The sequence below is a fragment of the Varanus komodoensis genome, unplaced genomic scaffold (assembly GCF_004798865.1).
Source record: "Varanus komodoensis strain SLA01 unplaced genomic scaffold, ASM479886v1 scaffold23, whole genome shotgun sequence".
Lineage (NCBI taxonomy): Eukaryota > Metazoa > Chordata > Lepidosauria > Squamata > Varanidae > Varanus > Varanus komodoensis.
This window is the reverse complement of record NW_025335627.1, coordinates 16,885,194-16,901,948: the sequence shown is the minus strand read 5'-3', so window position 1 is coordinate 16,901,948 and position 16,755 is coordinate 16,885,194. Positions and strand designations below refer to the sequence as shown.

At 42.9% G+C, this 16,755-nt stretch overlaps 1 protein-coding gene across 8 annotated transcripts in view; it reads right to left on the bottom strand.

Moving 5' to 3' along the window:
* PIKFYVE (phosphoinositide kinase, FYVE-type zinc finger containing) overlaps positions 1–16,755 on the bottom strand; it is a 115,103-nt gene that overhangs the window by 17,096 nt on the left and 81,252 nt on the right. For 6 of the 8 annotated variants that reach the window (XR_006414887.1, XR_006414888.1, XM_044431786.1 and 3 more), the window contains 13 exons: positions 13,728–14,905; positions 12,758–12,858; positions 12,209–12,280; positions 10,473–10,644; positions 8,839–9,017; positions 7,173–7,286; positions 5,736–5,844; positions 5,469–5,623; positions 4,891–4,981; positions 4,001–4,061; positions 2,561–2,719; positions 1,055–1,175; positions 362–457 (listed from right to left, as the gene is read on the bottom strand). Coding sequence is in view for 6 of the 8 variants with exons in the window: in XM_044431786.1 (XP_044287721.1) it covers positions 362–457; positions 1,055–1,175; positions 2,561–2,719; positions 4,001–4,061; positions 4,891–4,981; positions 5,469–5,623; positions 5,736–5,844; positions 7,173–7,286; positions 8,839–9,017; positions 10,473–10,644; positions 12,209–12,280; positions 12,758–12,858; positions 13,728–14,905 (2,608 nt within the window). In the remaining 2 variants the exon portion in view is untranslated. The remainder of the gene's footprint in view (positions 1–361; positions 458–1,054; positions 1,176–2,560; positions 2,720–4,000; positions 4,062–4,890; positions 4,982–5,468; positions 5,624–5,735; positions 5,845–7,172; positions 7,287–8,838; positions 9,018–10,472; positions 10,645–12,208; positions 12,281–12,757; positions 12,859–13,727; positions 14,906–16,755) is intronic. The other 2 variants (XM_044431784.1, XM_044431788.1) reach the window with 1 other exon arrangement.

The window sequence follows — 16,755 nt, the reverse complement described above, 5'->3', positions numbered from 1 at the left end:
AGCGAAACCCCTTGGCTTAATGCCAACCATCAAAAGGCCATTGAGCATAGATAAAAAACTATCAGGATTAGGTAAGAAACCTGGGAAAGACCCCCATCCATCTCTGCAGCAGTTTTTCTCTGCAAACAATCCCTTTTCTCAAAAGGGCTCTGGTGCAGTCAAGGTGGTTGCTCTTAGTAAATCATGAAGTAACATGAGGGGAAGAGAGTAAGGTTTCTAAGAGATTATGTGTCCAAATGATTTAGCATCAGAAGCATGGCCCAAATTGTGCACAAAAAGCTCTGAAAGGAACCCCCCTTTTTTCCTAAGCATAGAGATTAAGGGGAAAAGAACTGTAAGCCAACACAGTAAACCAATATACCTGAGAGCAAAGGCGATGATGGAGCTTGGTTCCTTTTCACAAACAGCAATAGGGACACGTTCGTGCTCATACATCAGGTAATGTTTGTCAGGCTCACTGTATTAACAATACAAAAAGATCCAGACATCATGCAAAATATGGCAAGGAGCAAGCAATTCTGCATAACATAAGGGAATGGTGTATAAATGTAAGAAAAATGAGCCACAAATGAGGTATCTGTCACTGAAAAAAACAAGTTTTCCTTTAGACTTGACCACCAGCTGGTGTACACTGAGAAAGAGCCAACATTTTTCTTCTCCCCATCACTTCTTGCTGCTGACACCAAATTGAAGCTGCAAGTCTCAGACTTCTTGCCTTTCTGAGAAAAAGACTGCAGCAAACATGCAGTTCCTCCACCCTTTCTTAGAACTAGTTAGAAAGACACCTAGTCAGGGTAAAGAAGATACTAGAGGCCTTTTAATCATCCCTGGGAAACAGGCAGTCAACTGTGGGCTGCATTTGTCCCAAAGGCTTCCAACCGCCTACTTCTGCTTGAGACCATTCCTCCACAGGAATCCCTTTCATACCCCCACACAATCAAATGGACAAAGATCGTTAGCCCTGAAACTGGCAACAAGCACTGCAAAGTATGGCTATTTCACAGATGCATAATAAACAATGTTCCTGTTCCTCAGTAATGAGAATTCCACTTACAAAGGGGATGGAATGGGATTGTAGCTATTTCCAGGTAAGAAATTTGCCAGAATAGCCTTCATTGTGGATTTCTCCTTCACCTGGCTGTCTGTGGATCCCAGCAAATGGCCATCAAACACATCTGGAATGTTTGTAAAAGAAGTCCATCTCTTAACAAAGTCAAGCATAAGAGCTCCAAGATGTACCTAAAATGTCCACTCTTGGGAAGTTACAGAAATCACCTGCTCTTTCTCTTATATTGATAGTTTCAGTGCAAATGAATGAATCAATTAACAATGAGTGACAAGCTATGCCAGCAGCTCTAGCAAAATGAAGACAGTGAAATTAGCATGAACTTTATAAGTCAACATGACAAGAATGGACAAGTGAGTTCTGTCCCTCTGATGGTCTTGGACACACATTGCGCAACATATGACTATAAATCAGGCTTTTTTCACAGTTATGAAGAATACAAAGGGCTACAGTCTATGTGTTCTAACCTGTGCTTTCTAATCACAGATGGAGGTGCAACATTAGCATGGATCTCTCCTTTATTGGCTCTTCAGAACTTCGCCTTAACAGTGAAGTTCTGAAGAGCTTCAGATTCCTACTAGATCTGCTCCACACATGAAACAGCAAAATCAGTAGTGACGGAGAACACAGTTAGAAGCTTCCCCAGTAGTAGCAGTGGTAATCATAATTAAAATCACAAAAAACAACTTTGTTGTTACAGTATAAAGTTTTTAAGTATTCAAAGTGCTTTGTAACAGCTCTGAAAGACCACACGGTACTACTCTCCCCCATATTACAGATATGGGCTTGCCCAAAGTCACTGAATTCAATATAAAAGGATTGTGATTATGTTACTAATAAAGAGAAGTCAGGAGAAATATTAATAAATGCACAGAAAGGGCATGTCAAGTTAGCACAACCAACCAATGAACCAAGCCAGTATAAAACTGCATGCTTTGCATGGAGAAGTTCCCAGGTTCAATCCCCAGCATCTCCAGGTAGGGCTGGAAAAACTCTGGCCTGAAAGCCTGGGAAATACTGACAGTCTGAGTCAGTAACACTGGGCTAGATGGCTCAGTGGGCTGACTGAACACAGCAGCTTCCTCATTTAAATCTATTTTGAATGACTTATGCCATTGTTCTGCCTGATCATAATTACACTCTAATCAACCATTTCTGAAAGCTGCCCTTAAATGAAGAAGAGAACCTGACAACCAGGGCCATGATACAGACCACTACAGATCCCTACTCTGCCATCTGACTCTCATGAAAGCCAGTCCTAAATTCACCTCACAATACACATGCTTTCCTGCTTGCTTTGAGTTTGCCAGTCTTTCAACAAAAATGTTCAAATGTTGAATTTTTGATGTGCAAACACAGCACTCGCCAGACATATACTAGAGGGAGCATCCCCAGTCTGCTGTGAAGAAAATTCATTTACTTGGTATATTTGCAATCTGCTTCAGCAATCAGCAGGCATCCAGCCAGACAAAAAGAGAAGGCTGCCAATGGTACCTTCTGAGTTGCCAGCTGTGTCTGCTTCAGAGAGTGCACTGGCAAAGGAGGCACCCCCGGTCAGCTGGTCAGAAACCACTTCTGGAGGAGTTGGAAGCTGGAGAAGAGAGGAGCTTGTAGAGCTCTGGCTTGACAAAGTCGTCAGGAACCGATCCTCTGCTGTGTGGAAATAGACACAAGAAGTTACTCTCCGTTGCCCAGGGTTGTCCATTCAGCACATATACAGAGCATTCTATATTGGTCCCTTAAGAATAATTTGGCACTGCCGGGACTGATAAATCAGAGTACAATCTGATGCATGTTTAGTTAGACCCCCCCACACACACACACACACACAACTTCTTGCTTCCTGCAGTTTTCTGCAGGTATTTTTCTGTCAAAAATGCCTAGGAATGCACCTTAATGGAACCCAGAACATGCAATTTTCAGCACAGATATTGCCACTTAGCCATATGAATCTATTTTATAAGCTGGGGTAGGGAGCAGAAAGAGATTCTCAGGAGACATTACCAAGAGTATTTCATATCCTGTGAGAAGACACTGAAACCAAAAGGACATGAGTCAAGATCTAGACAGGCATCTGTTCCCTGGGGACATTTTCTTCAGCACTGACTTTAGGCACGACAGAAACCAAGCTGCATTTTTATTTTATTGGGCACCTTTGCAAATTAAGAGAGAATGAATTTCTCTATTTTTAAGCTAAGCAATCTTGCAGAGTACAAAACAAATGATTCAACTGCTTAGCAAATTTGTGGCCAAAGTGACTGGGCCATAGATTATGTCCAAGTGCTTTGCAGCTCATTTCAGATTTGCAGTTTGGCAAGACAAGCAAGAGCTTACCAAGCCCCTAATGAGTTACCGTTCAGGGCTGAGTGGGCTGCAAAGGCCTTGGGGAATTATAAGCTGGGCAGGCATGACTTAGAGAGAGTCAGTAAACCTATTACACAATTCAAAGCAGTGTCCGCATTATGAAGAAAAAAGCAGGGGAGGGGGCTAAGGAAACTCCTAAGATGTGCATCCTGGCAACCACCAATTTTAGTCCTTTCAACTAGTACTTCTTAGCCATACTCCTCACTTTGTACTTCCAAGATACTATGGAAACTATATAGAAAGAGCAAATTCTATTGCAGGAAGAAAATTAGAAAGGTACTTAGTGAGACCATAGCAACAATAGTCTACTACACTGAAATGTGAAAATTAAACAGATTCACATGAACTTCTGATTTCCAGTGCCTATCATCAAAAGGATCTCTCATCTTGGTAAAAGGCATGGGCCTTTCCTTATTCTTGGCCTCAGTGTTAAAACAGGAATGGGGAAAAGCTACTGAGATCAAGGTGCAGCTGCATCAGTGGCAAATGGCAAACTATCAAAAAAACATTCGGATGCAGTTAGGAGAGTCAACAGGAAAAGTTCAGGCTCCTTAGAAAATGCACACATACCTTTCTCACCATTTTGTAGTGCTGGAGAAATATTGCGAGGAGATGCATCCATTGAGCTAATCTGTTGAATTAAAGTTGAAAAGTATGTTTCCTCTTGCAGTTTGTACTTGCATTCCCTTCTTTTTTCCTTAATGACCACAAACTCATTTTGGACACCACAGCTACTAAAAGTTATTTCCACCATTAAAGTCAAAAGTGAGGTTGGTTTGCTCCTTTCCATAACAGCGGATTTTATTACAAATTAAGGAAGTCTTTCCCCCACTTCAAAAAAAAGCAAAAGTTTTATTCATTTGTAGTTAATTTTGCAGTGCACTTTAGAATAGTACTCCTACATTTACTTACTGGGAAATATAGTCCCACTGAACTCACTTTTAGTAAAATGGGTCTGTTTATTGCAGACATTCATGGCTGGATCTTCAGTTACGTATGCTCGGATACAAGTTCCAGATCGTCCATCCAGTGTGCAACTAAGCCAAGTCATATATCTGCATCATACAGCAAGCCTGCCACAAAACTTCTAAGCCACAACAGTATAGCACATACATAGATGCACCAGCCAAGTCCATTGACAATATTTTGCAAGCACCTTTGAGACTGGAGAGAACTACAGAAGTACTTGGGAGGCATACAGCTGTTTGTAAAACAGCTCCATATGCAACCACTGCAAATCTATGACTCCATCCTATACTCTAGATTTGCTGTGCCAAGGGAAACACCCAGGGTTCTGTGGCACAGACTGTTTTTTGAGCCTGCCTCATTGTGACTTCCTATAGGGGTATTTCTCAGGTACTGCCAATATTTGCGTTAAGAATATTCCATTCTCAACAGGAGAACAAAAAGGAAGGCCTGCCATTTTTAATTCCTCACTACAAAACAATGTAACTGATTACCTTACTCTCTTCACCTTGCCTCAGTCGCCCAGGACTAGGAGGTACCGAGGGACGTTTCCTCCCTTTCTCTTGTTGGAACAGATCTTGTAACCTGCAACAGGCCTCATGTTACTGTTCTGACAAATCTCGAGGCTCCACAACTAAGGCCCCCAAAGAAACTCACAGCTTTTCAGCTTTCATTTCCCAAAATGCAAGACATTTAGAAGGTACCATAAAGCACCTATCAAGGCTATTTTTTCACAATTCATTAGGATGCATTTATTAAACTGTCAATCCTGTTGCCTCAAGAGAGCTTCAGACAGCCAACACCAGATTTAGATTTGGATTAAATATGCTAAATCTCTAATAAATTCACACTTGTAAATAAGCATCTATTTAGAGCATGTTAAAAATCCAGTACGTCTATAAAACTGCCACTGATGAGCCAATTTCAGGGGGCAAAAAAGGACTTGGTAAAGAAAACATAACGAAGCCACAAAATTTAACTACCCAACTAGGCAGGATGATCCAAGAGGAGGCAGGACAAAGAAGACTCACTACCATGGGAACATCAGACATTAAGACAGCCGCCCTCTCACCTGCTGTTCCAAGCTTGCAGCATCTCACAAAGACTTTGCTTTTTGGCTATCAGAGATTCAGCAATGGAGTGCAGCTGCTGTGGAGTGTCGAGTGATGAAGAAAGCATCCTCGCCTGGATTTTGTCTATCCAGTTTCGAAACTCTACTTCCTCCATCTGTCAAAAAAGAAAGACAACATTACACTGCTTCTTCTTAAGCAAAGACAGACTCTTGTCTTTCTAGAATATTCTTCTATGCTTCTACCTATATACATAAATAATACTGAACCTCCTTTTGGGCAAAAATGTCCTCCATCTTCTCTTCCCTGGTTTTGCTAAAGGTATCAGTTTTCAGAGAGGTGAGGCGCTCGTCAACAGCAATATACACCTGAGAAACCCTGTGAAAACAAAGGTGAAACTCTTGATCTGGAAACCTGGAATAGAACCAGACATAATTTAGGTGGATTATGTAAAATTAGAGGAATCAAATGGAATGCAGAAAAAGGACCACCCAGGAACAATCCTAATAATAAATAGATGTGTGTCAGTCTTTCAGATTACGCTGTATCAACATAAAGACTGAATTTGTCTGAGTTATGTGCCGAGCCTTACTATGTAAGGATAAATAGCACAGCTGAGCATTTCTGGTACGGAATGTGGACTGTCCAGAGTGCAAAGTATTAACATTTTAAAGGGTAAAGACCTTTTCCAACAATCTAAAAATTACAAAATAAAGTGAAAGCAAAAGCTCTGCCAATCACATTTAAGGTGCAATGCTATGCATGTGTAAACAGAAAAAGGTCCTACAAGTCCCAGCATGGCTGGAGAATGCTGGGACTTGTGGGACTTTCTGACTAAACATGCACAGGACTGCACCCTTAAGCACCTCTGCATTGGAAAGAAGAGGGGAAGTTACAAGTTTCCAGATATTCCCATACAGATGAACAAAGAAGTTCTGGAAGTTGCAAAGCAAAGGAACCAAAGAGAAAGCATTTTTCTTCCCACTTTCTGTAACTGCCTCCTGAGTCACTCCTTCTCAAGGCTGATTTGCAAAGGTGAAGCAGTGCCTGAGGTAAAGGCAGAATGTGTCACTGCATCCCATGACAAGTCAACATATCAGAAGTGCTTTGCTAAATCAGATCAAAATCCTCTACTTGGTCGAACACTGTATGTCCAGCCCGGCCGCTGGATATCCCTGAGAAGCTCACAGGTGGAACATGGGAGATACAGCACCTCCCATTTAGTCCTTCTGCAAATACAGGGCGCTCATTCTTACTAAGAGGGACAGGCCTTTTGATCTGTATCAGATAGTTTAACAAAAGATAATATGGCCATTGCAATGACTTGTGACAACTAATGCCAATTATGGATTATAAATAGTGTCCAGTTTTCTTGGGCCTGCTAATCAATTTCACAAGAAGATTTCAAGCTCTAGTATTGTGGGCACATGCATGAAGAACTTAGTTTCCCTATTCCTGTCTGCAGATACTGCTATTCAAGTACTGAAAGAACTGTACAGAGAAGGCAAAGGATTGAAGATCTCTACAAGAGCTTCTACAAGCTATGCAATGGTGTATTTCAATTTTGAGGCTGCAAGATGGGCATAACATTATTTCCCTATCTTGCAGGCTGATATGGATAGCACAGCCAAAGTTCAGTAAGGAACTGTCATGAAATTTCAGGTTGGACACATCCAGTTGGATAGGAGAGACGGAAAAATACTTACTTTTGAGAAAAGTCCTTCAAGTCTTGAAGCATAGCAACCTTTAGTGGCACCTGACGTTTTATGTAGATCTTAGGGTGAGGGACACACACCTCCAGCAAACGTATAGGAGAATAGCTAGGAAGGAAAAACAGCACACCTTTGAGAGGTAACACTCCTTAGTCTTGCACTACATCCCAGTCCATCCATCAAGCTAAACCATACTAAGAAAGTGTAATCATGGTTCATTTGTGATGAACAAACTAGGGTTTGTGTCTGATCAATAAAATAGAATCAGAAATGACAGTTCAAGGAAAAACAGGGAAACTCTTTATGTGAGTGAGGGAAGCCCAGGCAGAGTGCTTCTGGCTCCCCACTCAAGGTGCTAGCTGGAGGAACACTCCTCTAGCTAGCGTGGAGTGAGGCTCACATAAAGGAACAATGGGCTGAGCTTGCTTGAGGTGCCAGTGGATTCCCAACCTGCAGCTCTGCCCCTCTCTTCACCTGCCCCATGCAGGAAAAGTGAAGAAGGGGGGAGGTTTCCCATCCTTAGTCTGGTGAGATGTCTGAACTAGGCTCAGGTGTTCTCTGTCATTTCTGTTGTGCCAACATAAAATATCCAAAGATTTCATACTTGGCTAGGTTGTTCTGGGCTGGAATGCAATCATTGACTCAAAAGAAATGGCTGCTGACACCATTCGCTAAGCCATGGGTCCTCAAACTATGGCCTGCGGGACAGATCCGGTCCGCCATGGCCATCCATCCAGCCTGCGCCACCCGCGCGCTCACTTGCTGCGGGGGTGGGGAGGTGGTGGCTTGCTTGATCGAAGATGGTCTCCGAGTGAGCGAGCCATCGCCGCCTGCCTCCCATACAAGCACGAGGGGGGGGGGGAGGTGGTGGCTCGCTTGATCAGAGATGGTCTCCAAGTGAGCAAGCCGCCACTGCCTAACTCCCGTAGGCGCACGCTTGTCGCTGCCTTGCAGTGCAGGGAGGGGGGGAGGTGGTGGCTTGCTCGATCGGAGATGGTCACTGAGTGAGCAAGCCACTACCGTGCGTGTCCGATGCCGCCTCGCGCACGACCTATGGCACCTCACCGGCCCGCGCTCCCAGGCACCCCCACCTCACCAGCCCACACGGCCTTTGAACTGGCCCCCTATCAAAAAAGTTTGAGGACCCCTGCATTAAGCAATAGCAGAAGGGTGCTTAAAAGCTTAAATTTCTTTCAGAATGTACAGAAGGAAAGTAAAGGATTTGCATGGCTTAGAAATTCATTTGTGTACTAGACTAAGAATTGGTGCAGGATTTGATTGAATTGATAACATGTTAGGCTTAATGTTTTAAGAAATATTTTTTTCTTGAGTAACTAAGATATAGACTTGTAAAGCATTGTCTCATTATAAGATCTTGCAGACATACTAAAAGAAAATAATTACAGCCTGAGGTTTCTGCAAGACTGTAGACATCTAAACTAAATGAGGTGTATGATAATTTTGTCTAAAATATTCAGCTTAGGTTTGGTTCATGTTCACTGCACTGGAATAATTATAAATAAAATATGTATTAACTGGTGGTTTTATTGGTTTTATTTTTGTTACTAAATATTTGTTAAATAACATGAATTAAATAGGCTGTATCTCTCTGTATTTTGTGTGAGAGCTTTCTCAAGCAGGAAGGCCTTTGGAGTCTTACCTGAAGGATGCCACCATCTGATTGTAGGAAAAATACTGATGATAGTCATGATGTATGGAGTGGCCACACGGCTCAGCATTGGCCCTTCGGGTATACTGGTGCCCATAAAAGCGCAGCTCAAGGTATTTGGCAAAGGACATAGACCATGAATCACTGGAAAGTGGGACAACTGGTGTCACCTGTTGAAGTTAAAGTATTTTTCAGTGATGTTCACAAAAAAAACCAAAACCCTCAAACCAAATTACTTACCTAACCTGATCTCATCTTTGTGTTATTCTTGGGTATGGTTAGAGACCCTGAGCAAGCCCAGGCCTGGCCTTAATATATACTGGCACTGTAAAAATGAAGTATCAATCAGCAAGTCTCCAGGATAAACCAGCATGCTTCCAGAGCTGCAGAGTCAGAGGCAACAAGTAGCAATACTGATTTGCCATTCTGAATCTGGCTTTATAAAAATGAATCCCTGTAGAAACTCAGAGAGTTACTCTGGATAAAGGCCACCCTCTTAACTGTCATAACATTGGTACAATGCAGCCTATTTACCATAACAATTTACTGCAAACTCTGTCCCTCAGAAAGGTGGCATAACAGCCTTCCCTCGCCTAGTTCCATCCAGATGCTTTAGACTCCAACTCCCATCCATCCCAACCAGCATGGCTAATGGTCAGGAATGCTTGGAGATGTAGCGCCAAACATCTGGAGGGCTCAAGGCCACAAAAGGGTTAAGTGCATAAATCCTGAAGGTAGTTAGCCTCTAGTTCAGATCTCATCTCTGTGCACAAACTGGACAGCCTTAGGTAGGCTACAGTCACTTAGCCTCACTCCCCAGCTGATCGTAATAATAAAACGGGATTGAGATTGTACGTGATAGGATCAAAAAGAGTGTTACGTGGGTGGTACGTACCATCTCCATTAGCCTCAAGTCTATGAATTTCATTTAAAAGCAGAGGGCAACATTTTTGCAGCATATATACAGCAAAAATGGTTTTACATAGCATCTTATGAAATGTAAAAGTCTTCAACATTGCTAATAAAATGCTATCACAACAGTGGCTCTGGTTGTGTTCTTTTGATTTGGTTTTTAGAAAGAGTAGTCTAAATACATTCCAAATTAATAAGAATGTTGCCTCAGCAGTTTAGGAAAGCCTGTCCTAAATAAAATATAAAAGTCTGCCCTTCACAAATTACTTTTAAAGTTCAATTAAAGACAAGAACTCAGTACAAAGATGGCCTTCAGGCAGCTTCCCCAACCCCTCACCCACTCTGCTGCATTTGACTACAACGCTAATAATCCCCAGCCATCACACTATGCTGTCTGGAGATGATGGAAGTTGTAATGCAGCACATCTGGGGGCACCAGGGGTTGCATTCCATTTTAGTCTAATTTATGTTCCACTGATGTTACTGGTCCACTCTTGAGTAGGACCAACACTGGATACAATCCCAGTGAGGGGAAAGCTAGGATGTATCTAGCTTTGTGCATTCAGAAGTTTTCCTACCTCCCCAGCACCCACAACTCTGTCTTGTGCCTCTATCTTCATATTTGTTAGCAGCCACATGCACTCAAGGTCCACATCTTGATCCAACAGCATCACATACTGACTCAAATAATCAGAACCCAGAGATCTCCTCACCTGCTTGCATATTCTACACCAGGAGTAGGTAAGAATTGTATGCTGATAGCCAGGCACTGGGGAGTCGAGTTCCTTCAAGATGATCTGTACACAGCCTTGCCCATGGACAAAGCGACGGATGTGGTGCACCATGGGCGTTTCACAGAACATGCTCGGACACTGGTAGGAAGGCCTTCAAAGAGCACAGCATAACATTACTTCTTGAGACTCATCTTCAGATGGATGTTCTATGGCATCCATTCTTCCTTATCGTATTCTGTGCTGTACGAGTACGTACAATTGCATACTGGTTGTGTCTGCTGAGCGTGAAAACTTTGTGTCATGTCTGTTCATCTCTTGTCTCATTATGAAAGCCTCCTCCTTGCCTGCTTCAAACACCCCTCTTCAAACATAAAGTGCATCTCTGATAAATTTACTGTCCATCCCCCACCTCCCCTCTCACTCTGATTATAGCGTTCCTCAGCCATTTCATGGCACCTGAAACGGCTTACAAGAAAGCTCAAAATCTACAACTTGCCATACAGTTATAACTGTTCTATAACAATAAACAGTCAGCTAAAAACTCCACAGCTAAAACAGAAAGCGGAGACAAAAAGCAAGCCAATATGGTTCATATGGAATCCAACCACATGGTCCATCTGTTCCAGGGCTATAGGGATGAGGAACCTCCCTCAGACCAAGGGCTGAACCCCACTCAGAAGCAGTGCTCAGTCCCAGGGACCACAATCCAGTGTTGGGCAAGGACAAAGTCCAAATGGGGGAAAAATACACAAAATCATTGTATCTTGTAGCTTAAAGCTCTACCCAAGTCTTTGTAGAATGGGGGGAAATGCACAAAAGCTGGGAAACTGTCACCAAGTAATTGGTGATGGTTGGGAAAGAGGGTAAACTCAGTATTTATCTATATATTTAAAACTTTTATATGCCATCCCACATGCAAGGCATCTTGGGATGGCTCATAATCAATACATTAAAAACAATCAATAAAATCAAATACATTAAAACAATCCAAACAATAAATAACATATAACCAATAAAACAGAACTGTTGCATTAAATACTAGTTTTTAAAATACCAGTTAAATAAAAAGGTTTTGACCTGGCACCGACAAGAGTCTAGGTTTGGTGCCAGGCAAACCTCTCTGGGGAGCACATTCCATAATCTGGGCACCACCACAGAGAAGGCCCTGCTCTGAGTAGATGCCCTTTTTACCTCCTTCAGGGAGGGTTCTTGGAGCAGGGCCTCCCTCGCTGATCTTAAAAGTGGACATAGCCACCTTGGGGGGGCTGGGGGCAGACTGAGACTACAGGGAGGTCAGTTTGGGCCCCTGTGCCTATGGTTCTACATCCTGGTTGACTCTGACTGACAAAAGTTTTCCAAGGACTCGAGCCTTCCTCTACTCTGCTATCACTATCTTTTTAACTGGAGATGTCAGAGATTGAACCATGGACCATCTATATATAAGGCATGTGCCAGTGAGCTATGGCCACTCCCTGTTCTTGCATGAGAAAACACTGGGAACCTTATGGCAAGCTGCTCTGGGGCAGAGCTTTCTGGAAGAAAGAATAGAGCAAACTAATAAAATAATAAAAAATGCTCCTCATAAAACATCAGCAGCTGTATTATAATGAACTACAATAATGATCCAAATGCGCACTATGCTTGGAACCCCATACAAATATAATCTTTTTTTTTTCAACAGTGTTTGAGAATCTAAGAAATCTAAAAATTCTCACCTGAAACAATACCTTTCTAGAAACACACCTAAAGTGAGGTCATTCTTGCCATAAAACTCCATTATCACCATCCTAAAGTTATTGAAAACAAGACAATTATCTTTTTAGTAGTTATGGAAAATCTTAACACCCCAGAGGCCCTTTTCTTGTTAGCAATAGACACACATTTGATGCAAAGTATGGACAGAGTTTGAATCTGCTGCCCATTTATTAAACTACAATATATCTATAGTTCCCATAAACACACTGAGCTGTTTCCTCTGGTTTGTCTGTAGATCTCCCTTAAGATGGTAGAGGGGGGGAGGGGGGCAGGAACCCAACCAATCCTTCTTGCAATATTCAGCATTATGTTAGGAAAAGCAATAGGATAAGCATTATCCTATAAGCCTTATCAGGCGAAGGGCTGCATGCAAGTCCAGATTTCCCCTCCACCGCCCAGTTACATGCCTGGTTTGAACAACTCAGCTCCCACCTCACGTGAACACAGAAAGGACACATGTTTTAGGTTAGTTGGGAGGGGCAGGGAGGAAGAATTCAGTAATTTCACACCATGGGCTAACGCAGGCACTTGGAGCATTGCTGGACTGGGCTGAAGAGCTGCTGAACAAGACGCAGAGCCTCTGGTGGTTTGCAGGGTTGAGACAGTCCACCTGGCAAGACACAGCCCAGGAAACTAGTTAATACACAATTTCCAACTGTGCAATATAAGATTTCAGAAGACAGTGGGCAACCCCAGGGCAATTCAAATCAGTGTATACTTTGCAGAATGGTACAAGTCATTCAGTGATTACAGAAAGGCCTTAGAGGTGGAGTTTGGAATATTGCTATGCCAAAGCAGACCAGTATTTCATGATGCAGGAAGCATAAAGTGATTTTTTTATTTGCATGCAAATGCATCTCCGCAGGTGTCTCACCAACAGTCAGTTTATTCTCAAAAGCAGTCATCTCAAGGTCACACATGTGATTCTGCCTCTGGGCTTCAAAGGGCCTTTTTGTTGTTCCTTCCTTGGATTTGTTGCATTCTGGAACTAGACTGTCTCTCTCTCTCTCTCTCTCTCTCTCTCTCTCTCTCTCTCTCTCTCTCTCTCTCTCTCTCTCACACACACACACACACACACACACACACACACACACCCCTCTCTTCTCCCTCTTGCCTCCTTCCCTGGCTGGCTAGCTATGTAAAGGATCCCCAGATACCCTGTTCTAGTCTTGTCTAGTCCTGTATTGAAACACTGCCGCCACTCACATATTTGTACTCACACAGCAGCTGGTCAAACACACACACTTTTGGGGGAAGATTCAGAGCATGTACTTTCCACAGAGATGGCTGCCAGTGAATGTGGGGGGTTGTAAGGTGCAATGAGTTAAGGAGGTTTGATTTTAAAACATACAAGAAATGCCGCTAGAGAGTGAGCCTCAGCCATTCCAATAAATGCTTTACAATTCTGGGGAATCCTCTTCCTTCTAAAAGTCCCCAAACTCCCAAACAAAAGTTGTTTTAAAGTACTCACTCACTTACTTTATGAGACCACACAGACTCATTCTGCATAAACCCCCTCTCGTCCTCATCAGTCCTAGCTCCAAATTTCACAGCAGATGTCTCTTTAGACTGTGCAAATGGGTCCAAGTCTTTCTGCACAATCCTTCCTCCCCTGGCCCGGAAGTCAGCCACCATTCTGGCCAAACTCTGGCTATTGTTTAGATGCTCGGCAATTCTGGTGCTAACAAGTTCATGAGAAGGTAAGATGTGCACAGGCTTGGCTTGGATGCTCCCATTCATTCCCTGCAATCCTGACAGATCCCGTAATAGCTGTTTTTTCCTTCTGCTGTCAAGTTCTTTGTACTCTTTGTTCAGCCGAGGAGACAAATAGACCTGCTCCAAGAAATACTCCCTGGTAGGACATCTCATGCCTCTCTCTGTTAGCAGAAAGGGCTCACAGAATGTGATTATGGGGGAAATACACAGAATAATATCTTTCAGCTCTTGCTTAAATGCCAGAGAGAAGGCTTTGAGGCGATCTTCAGAGGAAGTTACTTCCTCTGTAACATACAATCCAGTGTCATCTTGCAAGGGGTCCCTAAATTCCCTGGTTGGACTTTTGGGCTCCTGGAAGTCATCCATGGCCCCCAGATTCTCCAACTGCTTGCTCTCTGATATCCCCAGCTGTTGGTCAGTCAGGTCAAGGCCTAATGATGGCTCCGGCACTAATTTTGATGCAGGAGAGGGTGCTGCTCCATTGGAAGAATCCACTGAAAGAAGCGCTTTCTGCTCCTGGATGAAAGGTTCTTGTAGGTCAGTGCTCTCCTGGTAATCCTCTTCTGTCAATGTCCTGCACTCCAGAGAGCCTATCTCATCTGAAGATATTGATTCGGCGATAACAGGCAACTTGTCAGAGGCTGCATCCACGTCTTTTCCTGCTGTGCTGACTTCTCTGTAGAACAGTTCTTGCTGCCCATTTTCTTCCCCCTGCCCTTCAATCAGGGAGTGAACAGAGCTGCTTCTCGTCAACACTGGAGGCATGGCAAATTCATCCATAAGGAAGGATATCTCCAGTTGGGAATGATAAGCCACGCAGATCATAAAGATAAGAATCTCTTTCACGCGAGCCAACTCATAATCGCCCGCACCACGTAGCTTGATGGTGCAACCCAGGTGCTGAGGGCATCCTTCAAAAAACATCAGTGTCTTTGTTTGTTCTGAAAGAGAGGATAGTTAGGATTACCTCTGAAAACAAAAACAAAACAAGGGGACAGATTTAGCCTGGCCAGCCTGTCTACATATTAGAGACACACTCACAATGGATCCAAAATGAAGGTCAGTTTCCCCTGACCCACAGAAATTACTCATTTCCAACTTGCCTTCCAAAACATTAATGTCCCCTAAACCCACTTACAGAGAAGGCCACTTAGCGAAAGAAAGAATGCAATGATGCTGTTCAAACTATTAACATCACCAAAATCAAAAACATGGAATTAAAGCCAATTGCAAGATAGTTCAAAGAGAAAAAAGAAAAAAAAGAATGCTGAGATGTGGCCAGAATATCAGCAGCTACCTCAGTTCTTCAGAAGCTTTGCCAGCCTCCTACTGAACAGCAGAGAGGTAAGTTGGAGGGCTCTGTTAGTAGGGAGTTCCACAAAAGTTGCAATCCGCCAGAGACCCTCTTGCTTTCCTTCTCTATTTTCGAATACTTGCCTTATATGGATGATGTCATTTATGTAATACTTTGATTATGTGATCTACACACAATTTCATATTTGACACACCTGATTAAGTGAACTTTAGGACCACAAAAACATTTGTCATAATAGATTGATCTGCCTTTAAAGCACTGTAAGGAATTTTATTGATTTGGCTGCCACAGGTTAACACAGCTGCCTTTGTGGAAGTGCCTTAATTTCAGCTTGCAAAATACATGCTGCACCAAGTGAGAAGAACAGGGATGTGCCAAGGAAGCACTTGAAGCAAGAAGGGGAAAAGTGGGGCCAATCTACCTTGACCTTCCCACAAAAGATATAAAATTTCTATTACTCTAGCCAGTTTAATGCAATTAGAAATCCAGCTTACAACTCTAGAAATCCTTGGTTCAGTTCTTGCCTTCAAATGCTAAATAGCCCTAGGCAAGCCACTATCCCAGCCTCAGCTCTGCCATCTGCAACATGTGGTTGGATTCAACTTGCATAAGTAGAAATTTGCACACACTTGGGATGTTCTGCTGCTTGCTTCCCCATCTGCTCCATCCTACGAGGGCATTCAATGTATTCTCGGTATCAACATTAAGAAAAAGGAATAATAAATTGAAATAATTTTTATTTTTCAATGTAATCCCCCATAACTTCAATACACTTACTACATCTATAAATTAACTTTTCAATTCCCTGTAAAAAATAACCTTCCTCCTTGTCTAAAAAATGTGCGTTAATTGCCGCCTTGAGCTCTTCATCGTCAGAAAATCGCTTTCCACAAAGATCTTTTTTAAAATTCAGGAATAGGTAGTAGTCGCTGGGGGCCAGGTCCAGGCTATAGGGTGGGTGGTTTATTCGCACTGCAGCCTTCGAAACACACGCCGTGTGAACGGGCGCGTTGTCGTGAAGAAGCAACACACCTGCAGTCAGTTTTCCCCGCCTTTTTTCCTTAATTGCTTCTCTTAAATAACCCAGAGTGGTTGCATAAGATGCTGTGTTTATGGTTTCACCTTTTTTCGTGTACTCGATCAACAAAATTCCCTTTGAGTCCCAAAACACTGTGGCCATGATTTTTCCGGCCAATGGAGTGACTTTGAATTTCTTCGGAGGGTCAGCACCCTTTTTATGCCACTGCATGGACTCCTGCTTACTTTCAGAGTCATAGTGATGAACCCAAGTTTCATCTCCAGTAACAATCCGGTTGAAAATACTCGATGGATCTTCACCACAGAGCTCTAAAAACTCCCTACAGCACTCGACTCGCACTTGTTTCTGAGGTGCCATGAGCATTCGCGGCACCCATCTTGCACAGACCTTTGAAAGGTTAAGATGGTCATGAAAAATAGTAAATATGGTACCAACGG